Raw genomic sequence first — 17056 nt, 5'->3', positions numbered from 1 at the left:
CAAAAATCTCAAAATCAATTTTTATCTCAAGCTTAACTATAAATATAGCATTGACAAAAAGATACATGAAGGGTGGAAAACTTATAATAAAATTGAAAATAGTTGTAAGTTAGTGGACTTTTAGCTATAGGATAAGAAAAATCTCCACTTTAAAACTTTCATGCCCTTATGCCCTTATTATCTTACATAATTGTGAAAAATAAGATTACAATATCTCAAATTCATAACTTATAATCACAAAATTAAATATAATACTCCTTATCCTATAAGTATGACTAAATACCTAATATACAATAACAAAATAAATTAAAGAAAAGAAAAGACACTTCCTAAAATTTCTGCTCATGCCAAATAACACGCCTTCTGGCTCAAGGTAGAGTCAAATAAGGAGACAAAGTTTGTAAAATCCTTAAGGAATGAAGAAAACTTAACAATATTATTACCTCTAAATTATAGTATCATTAAATATTAGAAAATTATTCAAATTCTATCATTTAGATAAATTAACGGTAATATAATTTTCAAATGTCAACTATGTGAATATGTAAATATTTAAAGTTATATTAACATATCGTTCTACGAGAATACCTACATGTTTGTTTAGCAACTGTGAGAGTTCAAGGTGTGTTTAGAGTTTTGATACGAAATATTTTTCTGTATACTGTGTACTGGTAAGTATGTAGACAGAAAGAGACCTATGTTCTCTTAGGTCTGGGAATGCCTTACAAAATGTGATCCAAGATTTTTATGTTTGAAGGCAGAGGATCTGACTTCTCCAGATTCAATATGAGGTAAATTCATTCCCAAAATATATTGGCTGGTGTGAAACTGAGAACGGAAGAAATAAGAAGACCACAAAGGCTGTAAAATTAGATCGGTTGTTGTTAGATCTCTTGCGAAATCTACCTGAGTTCACTCGGAAAAATTACAAGATATTTGCTGTTAGGTGTTGAAAAGTAGCTTCTGTCATAACATCGACGTCGATAAAGAAATGTATTAGTGGATATATGCTGTAAACAGAAAGCCGAACATAAAGTTATATTCCTGTCGTCTTTTATTGCTTTATCAACGCAATGCGAAAAGCCCACCACAACGTCTGATCGATTCTTGGGCAGATAGAATTCGATCTTCAGATCTAGTGAAAACTCTTGGCTTCAGACTCTCAAGTTCGATCCACTCGGTGTTGCAATCCAAACAGTTGTGGAGAATGTATGAGTGGTATCTGTTACCTTCTACAACGACCGCTCCAGAGCACTAAACCTACATGAATTTGTTATGTGCATTGACAAAGATTATTTAGTGAGCAATGGATACCAATAGGAATATCAACCATGAGAAAAATACAGTTACAATGCCGGAAGAAGGGTTAGGCCAGCCTTTTCTGAAACAAAGAGATGGGAGACGTATTGGGTCTGCTGCATATCCCAGTTCTCAGACAGCTCTAGTTGGAGCACAGCTCTCACCCCTAGAGAGTTTGGATTATGAGTAACAACCCATTTTTTTTCTTTTTGAATTTGATCCAAAATTGCATTCTTTTGCTTTGTGTATTTATGGCTACTCATAAGTTTTACCTTGTGTGTATAAACGCGCAGAATTATCGAAAACGATTTGTTCAAGCAAGATTGGAGATCCAGAACAAATGTAGAAATATTTCAGTACCTAATCCTGAAATGGGCGTTGGCATTTTTGATTGGCCTATTCGTTGGCCTCATTGCGGCCTTTGTGAACCTGGCAATACAAAACATTGCAGGGTTGAAATTCCATATTTCATCTCAATTGATATTGCAGAACAGGTAGAGACTATAGTATGAATTATCTTTACATTTATATCTGAAAGCCTATATTCTGTTTTATCTTTACGCACACATACCCATCTAAACTACTTGGGTATGATATGTAACACAAAGTTCTGAATCTTTATCTGGTTTAGATGGGTCTGTGTTATAGTCCACACCGTCCGTATTTAATATTTAATGGAGGTCAAGAATTATATAAACTTAGTGCATAGTTAGGAAGAGAACTATCATTTCTATCTGGATGGTAGATTCTAGAATTTGATAGATAGAACTGAGGTCGAGTAATTGAATCTTTTTTTTTTTCCTGAAGAAAAAAACGTTAACTTTTATATATAAAAGTGAGTATTGGTTACATAGTTTTTTTCAAATCAGTTCATGTTGTACCATGTAAATACATGTAAATCTTGATTCATATCAAAATTCTGCAAATATAAGCCTTAAAAAAACTGCTTTATACTATCAAAATGCCAATTCTTCAGCCGATATAATTCAATCATAGACAGTGTAGAGAAACTGAAAATGTGGAATAAAGGAACAAAAATACAGATGTCTGTTTTCAAAATCTGAAGAGAAAAACAAAGGTAGCAGGATCTAAGTAGCGAATATACTGCCTGGATCAATCCTGAAGTCATGATGGTAAGCAGAATAGTGAATGACCCCTGGAACTGAATCAACTCCTCTTTTCGAAGAATTCTCTTCTATATGTCTGATTCCAGAATATTGTTGAAATCCGTAATGAAAATAAGTTCAAGACAAAAGTTGAATCGTGATCAATATGTGTGGATCATAGTCGTAATGTGAATACACCAAATTTTCAGTACAGTAAACATAATTGCGTTAGTGTGGATCATAATAGTATTGACAAACGAACCAAATTTTTTCTTTGCATATTTTTTCCCTTCACATTATATTCAAGATAATATCCTAATATTGCTATTATGATGTGGATATACCATGCACCCAAATCATATAGATTCAATGCAACCTTACACAGAGAGAAACAAAAACTAATGAAGTAATCCAACCTCGCTGACCTATCAATTCGTTTGTTTATATTGAATTTCTACTAGATGAGTTGTTCTTGACTGCAATAATACTAGTGCTCAATTTTATTGCTTTGACAAATGGTTGAAACGTTTCAATGCAGGTATCTGTTAGCCTTTTCAGTGTTTACAGGCGCTAATTTAGCACTAACTTTATTGGCAGTAGTGCTTACTGCTTATATTGCACCAAAAGCAGCAGGGGCCGGTGTGCCAGAAATCAAGGGTTACCTGAATGGGGTGGATCTGCCAGGATTTCTAGGTCCAAATACCCTTTTTGTTAAGGTGTGTACATATCAAGCACAATTAAATTCCCATGAATCATTAAGGTCTGTGAATGGTTAAACAAGATGCCGAGTTCTCTATTCAAGCCCCCATGAAAAATGCAGCTGAAGTATAAGATCATTTGTGTTTACTCAATGGTAGTGTGGAAAATGTCCAAAAGCGTAGATGCATATGTGAAAGTCAGAATCTAACGTTTCTGGGGTTTCAATTTTTTTAAATGGTTATTAAATCTTGGCTGTGTGCAGGTATTTGGAAGTATATGTGCTGTGTCCGCTGGATTGGTGTTGGGGAAGGAAGGTCCCATGATACACACTGGGTCTTGTATAGCATCTCTGCTGGGTCAGGGTGGCTCAAAACGTTATCATGTAACATGGAGATGGCTGAGGTACATCAAAAATGATCAAGATAGGCGTGATCTTGTCACATGTGGTGCTGCTGCTGGTGTGGCCGCAGCATTCCGTGCGCCAATTGGCGGTGTGGTCTTTGCACTCGAAGAAATATCAACATGGTATGGCAACGTTTACTTTGCTATTCAATTTGAGTGTTTTTGGATGTATGCTTAAGCACCTATGCCAGGTATGGATGCGACCTATAATAAAGTAGTATTAAACTATGGAAATGTCTATGACAAAAAGCACTGTGGCTCAGAATAGTGAAGGTAGTGCATATGCAGCTTATGATTTTATATTTTTTTTTTTTCCGAAGGTGGTAAAACCTATCAACTCAGGTGTCAAACCAACAGTGAGGACAGCCATCTCTGGCTGCTATCCGCGAATGCTGGGATGACTCATCACTGTTAAATAGGAAAACCACGCCACCTGACATAACCCTGCTGGTGGTCCGTAATCGGGAGCAGGCTCTTGGGCCGTTAACCTGTTTCCTTACGTCCGAGGAAGACGAGCTCTTAGCCAAACAGAAGCAGTTTTACGGCATACTCCAGGCCGAGCTTATGATTTTATATTAGTAAAACAAAAGGAAAAACAACAAGTGAGATTGTTAAATTAAAAAATAGAAATAGAATGAAAAATAATTAGAAATTTACGGTTACGGTTAACCTTTTTCATTAGTAAGTTAACCTTTTTCATTAGTAAGTAGAAGATCTATTTTTTTGGAAAATATTACGACTAACCATTTATATATATATATATATATATTAATAGTTTTTAAAAAAATATTTAAAACATTTTTTTTCTACAAATATCTAATACCAAAGTAATTTAATTAGCAAGAGAGATATATTTTAATGCCCTTCTTATTTTTAATTGTTATATTTATTAGCTGTGATAATGCATAAGCATAAGTGTTGTTTTTGAAATTCAAAAAACAAATAGTCCCAATGGTTTGTTAATGATATTTGCTACCTAATTTCTAAATCCCAAAAATTTAAGAGACATGTCATTATTGTTGACAAGATTACGAATGAGGTGATAACAACAGTAAATGTATTTGTTTTTCTTGTGAACCCATGGTTTTTTGGCAATGTAATTGTTGATTTGCTGTCAAAAAATAGGAGTTGGATCCTTCTTCACATATGCAAGATCTTTTAAGAATCTTTTGAGCACGTTTTTTTTATGGAGAATCAAATTTGTACCCAAATGGAAAGCACATCTCTAGATGTTTTTCCTATTATCAATGTTATCAGCAAAATCATTGTCGATATTGAATCAACTACTGGTCCATCATCTTGCTTGCCCAATTTTGTTCATGTTGTAATTGGTGTCTCTATTAATTTCCATTTGTCAATCATCAACCTCTTTGATATATGTATAGCATACTTTTGTTGACATATGAAAAAATCCTTGAGTAGATTGTTTGACTTCAACTCCCAAAAAGTACTTTATGAGACCAAGGTTTGTCATCTCAAGTGCTATTTTCATAGTAACCTTGAATTCATCTAACATCAATTTTTCTGTATATACCATGTTATCAATATATTACATTGATTTGATTTGGTATAGGGAGTAGGTTTATTGTTGCTTCTTTTGAATCCATTATTGAGTAAATAGATTCAATTTGATTATAACAATCTCATGGAGCTTTCTTCAAGCCATACAAGGCATTTTTCAACTTGTGCACTTTGTACTCTGGGACTTTTATTTCAAATCCAAGTGGTTGATCTACATACACCTCCTCTTCTAGATTTCCATTCAAGAAATTTAACATTACATCCATCTGGTAAAATTACCATTTTCTACTGGAGCAAAGGTTTCACCATACTCAATACTTTTTTACTTAGCAAATCCTTTGGAAACTAGTCTTGCCTTATATTTCTCTTCTCATCTATTTTTGTCTTATACACACACTTAACACCAATTTGAGTTTTATTAGTTGGGAGATCAATAAGATCCCATATCTCATTCCTTTCAATAGCTTCAATATCTTCATTCATGGCTTATATCCAATGCTCTTCTTTCACTACATCTTAAAAATAAGTAGGCTGATGGGATAATAAGGAAAAATGAACTCACTGATACATGTCATCACATTGCTTATATATTTCCTTTAAGCTCCTTGTTTTCTAATTTCTTACTAAATTTACTGACTCACTGCTAGAAAATAGACTATTTATTTGAGTTCCCACTGAATTTACTAACTCTCTACTCGAAGAAGAACCATCTTCTTTTCTTTACACCTGTAATCTTGACAATCTTGGTGGAGGGACTTGTTGCAATCTTGGAAATATTGGTGGAGGGACTTGCTACCCTAAACTTCCCACCTATTCATTTATTTTGAGAGATGGATTTGTACTACCCATTGCTTCATTCTCTTAGATCACTCCAAGATTTTTCCTCCAAGGATTTTACATATTTTCTCACCACACTTTTCTCAATGACTAGATTATACAACTTGTAGGCTTTGAACAATTCACTACATTTTTTAGCATACTACTTTCCATGTTCATAATGATATGATTATTTTGTTCAACTACTCCATCTTGTTTTGGAGTATATATGTTGGTGAATTGTCTTCTAATTCCTTCTTGTATACAAAATCCTACAAACAGCTTTAGTGACATTCTTGTCCTCCATCTCATGTAAGCACTTTGACATATTTGCCATTTTTCTTTTCTTCTATACCCTTTAAATTCTTTGAACATTGTGAATGTCTATGATTTATATTTGAGGAAATGCACCCAAATTTTCCTGCTAAAATTATCAATAAATGTAAGAAATAAAGCTTCCACAAATGAACTTAGTTTCTATGGGTCCACATAGATCTATGTGGAAAAGTTCCATATGTTCTTTGGTTTTTCATGAGGCCTTTGGAAAATTTCCCCTTTCATGTTTTCTAGGAATGAAACTTTCGCAAGTGATGGTTTGTTCATTGAATATTTTGGTAAGAAATTAAGACTCCTAAAATCTATGTGACTAAAATGCCACTACCAAGTTTCATACATGCTTGAGAAATTTGTGCATATGATTGTGATAGATTTACGCTTCTTAGAATCAATGAAAAAACTGTATTCTTTGTCACTTGGACCTTTGCAACAAGTCTTCTACTGGGTGACTTATCTAAGATTGTGTATGTGGAGTCTTTGAATCTAACATCATAACCATGTTGATTCAACTATCTAATACTTAACAAATTGTGTCAAAGATTTGGTACATAAAAGGCATTAAGAATATATTTCTATTCACTTTTCTTAGTCATAACAAGCGGAACATCTTTGCATATCATTAGAGGTGTTTTGAGGTAAAAAAGTGGGCCTTAAAATGAATAATGTACTAATAAAATCAACATTAAGAAAACCAATAGGATTCTAGATAATGATGTCATCCCCAAGGGAGAATATTTTGGAGGGAAAAGAAGAAAACTATTTTTTTAATCATATTTCTGACTTATCTCCTCATAGCTTTACTCAAATTTCGAATGTGTACACTCATTGGATGGGGAATTAGATTTTGCATCGATCGAGTACCCACTTTGCATATTTTTTAGCAGATCAACACTAAGAAAAAATCAAAATACATGCAAGAACATGTTTTTGAATTTTTCTTGGTGTTAATCTACTAAAGAATATGTAGAGTGGGTACTCGTTGGATGCAAAATCTAATTCCACGTCCAACGAGCGCACGCACTTGAAATGTGAGTAGACCTAAAAGGAGATAAGTAGAAAATACAATAAAAAAGTATAATTTTGTATTTTAATTCATAACTTTTATTTTATTAATTTTTAATATTATTTTATTGTTTTCCTTAGAAGGCCCATTTTATACCTCAAAATTATCCTAATGGGTTTTGACATAGTACTCATCTCCTAATGTAATTTAAAATTGAACATAGCTATCAATACTAAAAGATGTTTTTTTGTCGTCTCTATGTGATTGTTGCAACCACTATCCAACAATTGAAGATACTTGTTGTGATCTTCTTCAGTGATTTGAAATGAAATGAATATTGACTCATATGTCCCTTCTTCATTATTGAAGATAGTATTTCACCCTTGTTCAAACCTAATTGTTTCTTTCTGCGTTAACTTTCATCGTGTCCATATATTTTGCAATAGTAACATTGTACCTTGAACTTGTTCATTCATCTTCTACCTCTTCCTCTCTAATTCTGAGAGTGATGAGGCTAATTTGATTGTCCTAAATTTTCTAGTGTAGTTCTTCCCTTTGCTTGATAATTAATTCTTCCTCTTTGATCTCTGTCTCTACCTCTACCAATGGATTCTTCAATCTCTGAAGACAATTCCTATAGACTCCTTCTATGTTTATTCTTGATTCATGGGATAAAATATATCTAATTAATTCTTTTACTATTAGTTATAATAGATCTTTGGACTATTCTATGACAATGAAAACCATCTCAAACTTCATAGGTAGACTCTGAGATCATTTTCGACATTTTTATGGTCTACAATAATCTTTCTATGAGTCCTGAGCTTATTTACAACTCCGGTTACTCTTGTCATGGATTAGTCTATGTTCTATGCCTCCTTCATTTTCAATGTTTCAAACTCTCTCGCTAGAGTGTGAAGCTTCACATTCTTCACTTTGTCACTACGCTGATATGCTAACTCCAAAATATTTCAGGGTTACTTTGTACTAGATTCTCCCATTACTTTGGGAAAAATTGAGTTATTCACTAAACCCTAGATCGAGACCTTGACCTTGTTATTTTTTTTCTCTTATTTCTACAATTTAATTTTCTAGGAATTATACATGACCTATTAGGCTCTAAGAACCCATTCTCCATTAGTTCCCAACCTTCTTGTACTGGTAGAAAAATATTCATTTTCTTAAACAAAACCTCAAAAGTTTTACCAATAAAAACCGGTTCATGTTGCCCTATATTACTTATACATACCATTTTTAAATTTACAGAATGCCAAAATTCACTTTAAAATCAAGAATGAAAAGAAAACAAATTCACAAGAATCCAAACCTATGATTACACGACGTTGCTAGTTAAAACTAGAGTTGAATCAACACTGCCCTTTGATGAAGAGTGCACAATTAATAATCTTTATAATGCAAAGGATATAACTTCAAAATAGGTCAATATAATTAATACCCACTTTAAAAATACCTCCCAAATAAAGTTCTCAATAAGTAATATGAGGAATATGATGTATACTGGGAATATCTAATAATCCAGTGATCCATGTGAGGCCAATTAATTTCGTAATGATCCACTGATCCATGTGAGGCCAATTAAACCAACGATTTAGGTGAATTTAATAACATACCTTTTAGACAAAAATCTTCAGACCTGACCTTCACAGCTCTTCATATTTACGAGCATTTACCAAATCCTTGTGCTCTAGAATGAAACAATAATGGCAGCTCAAGGCAGCGGCAGCTGCAGTTAGTGGAAGTAAAAGCAAATGGTTCTGGCTCAAGGATGGGCGTCTTCCCTGTAGCGGCTTTACAGATACTGAAAGCTGCTCGTGAGCTAGCAACTCTGCAAAGTAGCAACTTGGCTCTTCTAAAGGAATGGCTTGAATTTATTAACGACAGCTTAGTAGATCTGCTAATAGAGGGACAACTCACCTTTCCCTTGACCTCATGCTCTGATCTATCTCCTTCACAATTTACGTCTGTTAAATATCATGTTAAAATCACAAACAGAGCAAGGAATGAAAAAGAATTGGAAACTCATGGGATTCTCAATACTGAAAATCTTAGGATAAACAACTTTCTTAAAAAGAACTCTAAGACTAACAACTGTGTAGAAATATCTAGGATTTAAAAGAACTCTAAGACTAACAACTTTGTAGAAATATCTAGGATTAACAACTTTCTAAAATAGACTCACAAGTAACTGCGAGACTATCTCAATTTACAGGAAAGATTATGTTTTAACAAAGATATTGATTTTGAATGCTTTCTCAGGAGGCGGAGTGCTCTTCTTTGGCGGACATTTCTCACGACAGCAGTGGTTGCTGTGGTGCTGAAGGCATTCATAAATTATTGTGAAAGTGGTAACTGTGGCCTCTTTGGAAATGGTGGCTTGATATTGTTTGATGTGAGCTCTGTGAAGGTCGAGTATCGGTTTATTGATCTGCTTCCTGTAGTCATACTTGGAGTTATGGGAGGAATATTGGGAGCTGTCTTCAACTACATTCTTGAGAAGACTCTGAGGCTCTACGCCCTCATCAATCAGTACGTAGATTTAGATACTGTGATTGTTTTAGTGTCTTAGAGCTGGTTTCCAATTTGCAAAATCTGTGGACTTTGTGCAGAGTGTTCATGAATAGCATTGGTATATGTCTTTGATGCAGGAAAGGACCTATATCCAAAGTTCTTCTTGCCTGTGGTGTTTCCATCCTTACATCTTGTTGCCTATTTGGACTTCCATGGCTAGCAAAATGCAAGCCTTGTCCGACAGCGAAAATGATCAGCGGAGAATGTCCTAGCACTAACATTAAAGGAAACTTCAAGCCATTTCATTGTCCAGCAGGTCATTACAATGACCTTGCGAGCTTGCTTTTCAACACAAATGATGGTGCTATTAAAAATATCTTCAGCTCTGACACAGGAGATGAGTTTCATCAATCATCACTCATGCTTTACTTTGTAACTATTTTTTCACTGGGACTCTTCACATATGGCCTTGCACTTCCAGCGGGTCTCTTCATACCCATAATTTCAATGGGTTCTGCATATGGGCGTTCCCTTGGAGAGCTGATTGGATCCTTCACAGACATTGATCAGGGGCTTTATGCTGTGCTTGGTGCAGCTTCTTTTCTTGGGGGCTCAATGAGGATGACAGTCTCACTGTGTGTTATTCTTTTGGAGCTAACAAATAATCTTTTATTACTCCCTTTTATTATGTTGGTCCTACTAATATCAAAGACAATAGCCGATTCCTTCAACAGCAGTGTGTATGACAAGATTGTGCACTTGAAGGGGTTTCCATTCTTGGAAAGACATCCTGAACCATATATGAGAAACCTAACTGCTGGTGATGTTGTTAGAGGTCCTTTGGTAACCTTGTCTGGAATAGAGAAAGTTGGAAACATTGTCCAGATTTTGATGAATACTCGACACAATGGCTTCCCAGTCATAGATGAACCTCCACTATTAGAAAAGCCAGTCTTCCATGGGCTTGCCCTCAGGTCACATTTGTTGGTTTTGCTGAAGAGGAAAGAGTTTCAACCTTCACAGTTTATTGTTTCTGGAGAATTAATGGAGAAATTCTCTTTTGTGGACTTTGCGAAACAGGGTTCAGGCAGAGGTCTGAAGATTGAAGACATAGAAATAAGTGAAGAGGAACGGGAAATGTATGTTGATTTACATCCATTCTGTGTTGGGTCTCAGGACACCACATATCTCCACAATGGTATGATATTGTCCAATTTGGGCCTAAGCCCTTATGGGTTTGTTTTTGGGCTTTACCCCAAAAGGCCTCATTCCAATGGAGATATTTGTTCATCCTTATATACCCATGATCCTTCCCACTTCAATCACTTCTAATCAATGTGGGACATTTTTCGTATACCCAACAATCCTCCCCTCGAACAAAGGACCATCGAGCCTCCCCTCAAACCATCCACAGGATTCTCCCCTCTCTACCAACCAGGATTCTCCGCTCCAATGCGTTGGTGGCTCACGCCTTACATGGTAGCACCACCGGTCTCGAGAGCTTGCTCCATCCCAGGTCAACTCCTCTTCACCGTGTTGGTAGGCAAGACACGTCCATGAAGAATCCGGAGCACACCGCCTGTTTAACCGAGCTCATCCACAGGCTTACGGGGGCTCACCATCTTTGTTTCGACATTCCGAGGATTCATCCACTTGGGTAACCTCGAACTTGGCTCTGATACCACTTGTTGGGTCTCAGGACACCACATATCTCCACAATGGTATGATATTGTCCAATTTGGGCCTAAGCCCTTATGGGTTTGTTTTTGGGCTTTACCCCAAAAGGCCTCATTCCAATGGAGATATTTGTTCATCCTTATATACCCATGATCCTTCCCACTTCAATCACTTCTAATCAATGTGGGACATTGTTCGTATACCCAACATTCTGCAATACCTCACCGTACGCTGTTGTGGAGACCTCATCATTGACAAAGGCATTTTCCCTTTTCCAGCATCTAGGCTTGCGGCATCTCTGTGTGGTGCCTAAAGAATCAGGGGTAAGTGTTTATTGATAGAATTACCAGACATTTTATAGTCTTTGTCACTCTTTCAGCTTATCAACAATATCACATGTTTTTACACATTCTATCCTGATCTTTCAAAAGAACTATGTTAAGTACAACTACAAATCTGTTTGGAGAACACCCTTAATGACATACAGTAAGCATCACTGGTAGCTTTGCGTTGGAATTCATTAACTATTCCTCATTTCTGTCCATGCCATTACAGTTTAATAATTTTCCGTAGTGTGTACTCATTCTTGTTTCCTTTCTTTTGCAGAGATCTCCAATTGTTGGGATACTAACTCGGCATGACTTTATGCCTGCCCATATCTTTGGCCTTCATCCTTATCTTGAAGAAAGGAAACCAAAGAGGTTCGGAGCATAGCCATCTCTATTAAAACAGCAGCCAAGTGACTTCTAGCTAAAATAATTGAAGAGCTGTGAAGAGATAATTGTGTCAGATGTAATATCATTACCGAAAACTTTTTTGGAGGATACATTTTGCATAATTTAAGCCTTGAGTTCGCTAAGGTGATAGGTTTTCAGAGAGAGAACTTGTAATACTGTTCTAGAAAATGTTGCAATCTTTTATGTAACGCATAAAGAAGCATACAATTCAGCTGAAATGTACCTAGAAAAAACTTCAAGTAGTACTTAAATCAATGTAACAATTTGGTCAATCTTTTAAATACAAAATTAAGTAGAGGGCAAATTTCTAAAACAAAAATTGGTGTAATGTTTTGAAATATTATTTTATTAATAAGCTTTTTATTGAAGTATAGCAGTCTGAACATTAATTTTACAAATTTTTCTTGAGAATTTGATGGAAAATAGCCAATTGGTAGATAACTAGCCTATAAAATTTTATATTTTCCATGTTATTGCGCAGTGCTGATATATAGGCCCTAATTTGAAATTGGCCAGTCTAAAATGTGGCGTTCTTCTCTTGCATCAGATGGATCTGGGCACCTGGATCCTAACTCCTGGAAACTGATAATAATCTATTCTTCATAAGTTCTGGGATTTACAGAGCATCCCGAGGCTGACGTTAACTCTGTTTCTTCATAGTGGCACTGGCATTCATTCATAGAAATCTTTTGAAGGTGCATCATTGTAATGATATTCTGATTGTTTTACAGTTTTCATTGAAGAAAAACTGAATTTGATTAGAGATTATTTGCTTCCAAAATGGTTGGGTTTTGGATATGATCATCCAGCCCGAAAAGAGCAGAGGAAATTAAGATTGAAATTCATTAAACCTCAGCGAATTTCATGTGAAGGAGGTTATTACTAAAAGTATTCACTGCTAATCAGACATCTTCTATCTTAGTGTGTTTTCAAAATAATGGACAAAGTTGATTACCTTTAATAAGCTCTTGAAGCGATTAACAGTTCCAGTCTCGCCATGAGCTGCTGGTGATCCAGTCAATTCTTTAAGACGATAAATACTTCTGTTGAAATTTCTCCTTATTGAACATTAAAAATTCTGTTATAAAAAGATATAGAGTAATAATTGCCACCAGCCTGAGCTCCGGAACTAAGAGCCCACAAGAGAGGATTATATGACACATTCCGAAAATTTAAATTGATTTACACTATTTTACTTCGTGCAGAAAGGGCTTACTCTTATTCTCATTTGGAACTCGTACAAAGAATCATAGCTAAATACCCTTAAAAATTAAGATATGTTTTATTTTTACACTTACGAAATTTTTTATATTCCCATAAACATAATAAAAAATATTTCTTCAAACTCTTCAATATTTTTTTTATCACAAAAATCAATTCATGGATCTTTAAGAATTTTTTTTGAAATATTTTCACTCACATAACCTCTACAAATTAAAAACTATTCATAAAGAGAGATTTTATTAAATCCTCTCTTGTCTCAAATGCCTAAGAATACCCCCATATAAAGTAATGGGAACTAACTATTCAACTGAGATGATAAAAATGTCTATATAGATTTACAAATCATATTAGTTATTTATATTGAAAATAAAAATACATTAGAACACTAATAATATTTATTGATTAATTTCATCCTAGCCTTTTAAGTAATCATTTTTTTACAATTAATTATAACAATGAGAATTTTAAAATAATTTTACAATTACTTAAGTAATCATTTTTTTACAATTAATTATAACAATGAGAATTTTAAAATAATTTTACAATTACTTAGCAATTTGTTTTTAGCAGTCTGATCTTATCTCTTACTCTAGCTTTAACAATCTCTTAAATTCATAGATATTTAAGCATTATTTCTTGTGGATTTTTTTCACCTATATGACAGCTACTTAGCAAAAATGGATTGAACCTCTCTTATTAAAAATTAAAAAAACACTGAATTTTTATAGGAGAAGATTTCATTAAATTTTTGTTGCCTCATATACATAATAATATTCCATATATAGTCAAATAAAAACTCTAGAAATATTTTCAGAAATTTACAAATAACACTAATTATTTAAATTTAAAATAATAATACATTAAACATTGACATTTTCCTCATTAAAATTAAAAAAATATTAATGTAATTGGATTTTCTATTCAAAACTCCTAAAATAATTTCACTATGCTCTTAGTGATCCCATTGCCTATTGGAACTGTGGTTAGTACTTAAAATCAAAAAATGCAATGCATTTTCAATGGTGTAAATATGTAGCTTTTTTTTTAGAGAAACATGTCCAAAGAAAGAACATCCAACGTCATTATATATATTCACAATAACTCTAAGAATGCAATGCATTTTCAATGGTGTAAATATGAAGCTTGTTTAGAGAAACATGTCCAAAGAAAGAACATCCAACGTCATTTTATATATTCACAATAACTCTAAGAATGCAATGCATTTTCAATGGTGTAAATATGAAGCTTGTTTAGAGAAACATGTCCAAAGAAAGAACATCCAACGTCATTTTATATGTTTGCAATAACTCTAATTTAATTGTATGAAATAATTAATATAAGTTCACCTTGATGGTATGAAACAACTAATACATTTTTATATAAAATAAATCGATATTAAAAAAATAATTAAAACAAAAAGATAAATTCCATATATTATAAAAAGCTTCAACTCTTTGGCTTGTAATTCTGAATCGAAAATCGGCCTGGAGTATGCCGTAAAACTGCTTCTGTTTGGCTAAGAGCTCGTCTTCCTCGGACGTAAGGAAACAGGTTAACGGCCCAAGACCCAGAGGCATCTGGCAGGAGTGAAAGCCTGCTCCCTTACGGACCGGGTTATTACAGCTGGCGTGGTTTTCCTTGATAACAGTGATGAGTCAAACCGACATTCGCGGATAGCAGCCAGAGATGGCTGTCCTCACTGTTGGTTTGACACTGAGTTTGATAGGTTTTGCCACCTTCGGAAAAAAAAAATTCTGAATCGAAAATATAATAAGATTTGAATTTTATTTTGCATAAAGCAATGGGATCAACTAGATTAACCATTAACATTATTTCGCTTGTAATTCTGAATCGAAAATATAATAAGATTTGAATTTTATTTTGCATAAAGCAATTGGATCAACTAGATTAACCATTAACTTAAGAAAACTGGGTAAATTGAACTCTGACATATTGTTAAATTAATATTACGCTGGTTTTTCCAAATACACAACAATTAGTAAAAGCACGTCAGATGATAATAAAAGCAGAGTGTAGATTTAATAATTATACAAAAATTTACAGCTTTATCTCTAAGAATAATTCAATCCTTCGACCTTTTTGTTTTCAATGAAGCTTGACCAAATAAAACGTCATTGATCTGTGGAAGACATCTTTGCCATCTAAAGAAAGCATTCCTTGCAATCGCTACCATGTTTTTCTGTCTTTTAGATAAACTAACGGTAATATAATTTTCATTGCAATCGCTACCATGTTTTTCTGTCTTTTAGATAAATTAACGGTAATATAATTTTCAAATGTCAACTATGTAAATATTTAAAGTTATATTAACATATCGTTATATTTAGGAACTGTGAGAGTTCAAGGTGTGTTTAGAGTTTTGATACGAAGTATTTTTCGGTATACTGTATACTGGTAAGTATGTGGACAGACAGAGACCTATGTTCTCTTAGGTCTGGGAATGCCTTACAAAATGTGATCCGTGATTTTTATGTTTGAAGGCAGAGGATTTGACTTCTCCAGATTCAATATGAGGTAAAATCATTCCCAAAATATATTGGCTGGTGTGAAACTGAGAACGGAAGAAATAAGAAGACCACAAAGGCTGTAAAATTTGATCTGTTGTTGTTAGATCTCTTGCGAAATCTACCTGAGTTCACTGGGAAAAATTACAAGATACTTGCTGTTAGGTGTTGGAAAGTAGCTTCTGTCGTAACATCGACATCGATAAAGAAATGCATTAGTGGATATATGCTGTAAACAGAAAGCTGAACATAAAGTTATATTCATGTCCTCTTTTATTGCTTTATCAACTCAATGGGAAAGCCCACCAGAACGTCTCATCGATTATTGGGCAGATAAAATTCGATCTTCAGATCATCTGAAAACTCTTGGCTTCAGATCTCAAGTTCGATCCACTAGGCGTTGCAATCCACACAGTTGTGGAGAATGTATTCGTGGTATCTGTTACCTTCTACAACGACCGCCTCAGAGAACTAAACCTACATGAATTTGTTATGTGCATTGAGAAATATTATTTAGTGAGCAATAGATACAATAGGACTCTGAAGCATGAGAAAAACACGGTTACAATGCCGGAAGAAGGGTTAGGCCAGCCTTTTCTGAAACAAAGAGATGGGAGACGTATTGGGTCTGCTGCATATCCCAGTTCTCAGATAGCTCTAGTTGGAGCACAGCTCTCACCCTTAGAGAGTTTGGATTATGAGTAAGAATCCATTTTTTTGCTCTTTGAATTTGATCCAAAATTGCATTCTTTTGCTTTGTGTATTTATAATTTTTACCTTTTGTATTAACGCGCAGAATTATCGAAAACGATTTATTCAGGCAAGATTGGAGATCCAGAACAAAAGTAGAAATATCTCAGTACCTAATCCTCAAATGGGCGTTGGCCTTTTTGATTGGCCTATTCGTTGGCTTCATTGAGGCCTTTGTGAACCTGGCAACACAAAACATTGCAGGGTTGAAATTCCATATTTCATCTCAATTGATATTGCAAAATAGGTAGAGACTACAGTATTACATTGATATGTGAAAGCCTATACTCTGTTCTATCTTCATACACACATACACATAACTATGTTGGAAATATTAATCCCAACCACTACCTTAAACAACAACCATATTTGTAAGAGGTATTTGAATTATTTTGCAGGAGAAAATTGTGGAGCAAATTTTGGTGGGCGCAT

At 34.4% G+C, this 17056-nt stretch overlaps 1 protein-coding gene across 1 annotated transcript; it reads left to right on the top strand.

The window, feature by feature from the left end:
• The first annotated feature begins 1351 nt into the window (after window positions 1-1351).
• On the top strand, window positions 1352-13549 carry LOC149264300 (putative chloride channel-like protein CLC-g). Its single transcript, XM_089398106.1, has 9 exons — window positions 1352-1485; window positions 1593-1793; window positions 2944-3121; window positions 3367-3629; window positions 9460-9729; window positions 9849-10868; window positions 11597-11711; window positions 11995-12089; window positions 13519-13549. The coding sequence occupies exons 1-9, from the start codon at window positions 1352-1354 to the stop codon at window positions 13547-13549; spliced, it is 2307 nt and encodes a 768-aa protein (XP_089254232.1).
• The last annotated feature ends 3507 nt before the right edge of the window (window positions 13550-17056 follow it).

Source organism: Pinus tabuliformis, chromosome 6 (genome assembly GCF_031772625.1).
Source record: "Pinus tabuliformis cultivar Carrire ecotype Pingquan chromosome 6, CPIR1, whole genome shotgun sequence".
NCBI lineage: Eukaryota > Viridiplantae > Streptophyta > Pinopsida > Pinales > Pinaceae > Pinus > Pinus tabuliformis.
Note: the sequence above shows the minus strand (reverse complement) of the source record. Positions and strands in the feature narration are given on the sequence as shown.

Coding starts and splice junctions, on each gene's coding strand:
- LOC149264300 (XM_089398106.1), top strand. CDS start 1,352: ATGCCGGAAGAAGGGTTAGGCCAGCCTTTTCTGAAACAAAGAGATGGG. Junction 10,869..11,596: donor ATGTATGTTGATTTACATCC/ATTCTGTGTTGG, acceptor CGTATACCCAAC/ATTCTGCAATACCTCACCGT. Junction 11,712..11,994: donor TGGTGCCTAAAGAATCAGGG/GTAAGTGTTTAT, acceptor TTTCTTTTGCAG/AGATCTCCAATTGTTGGGAT.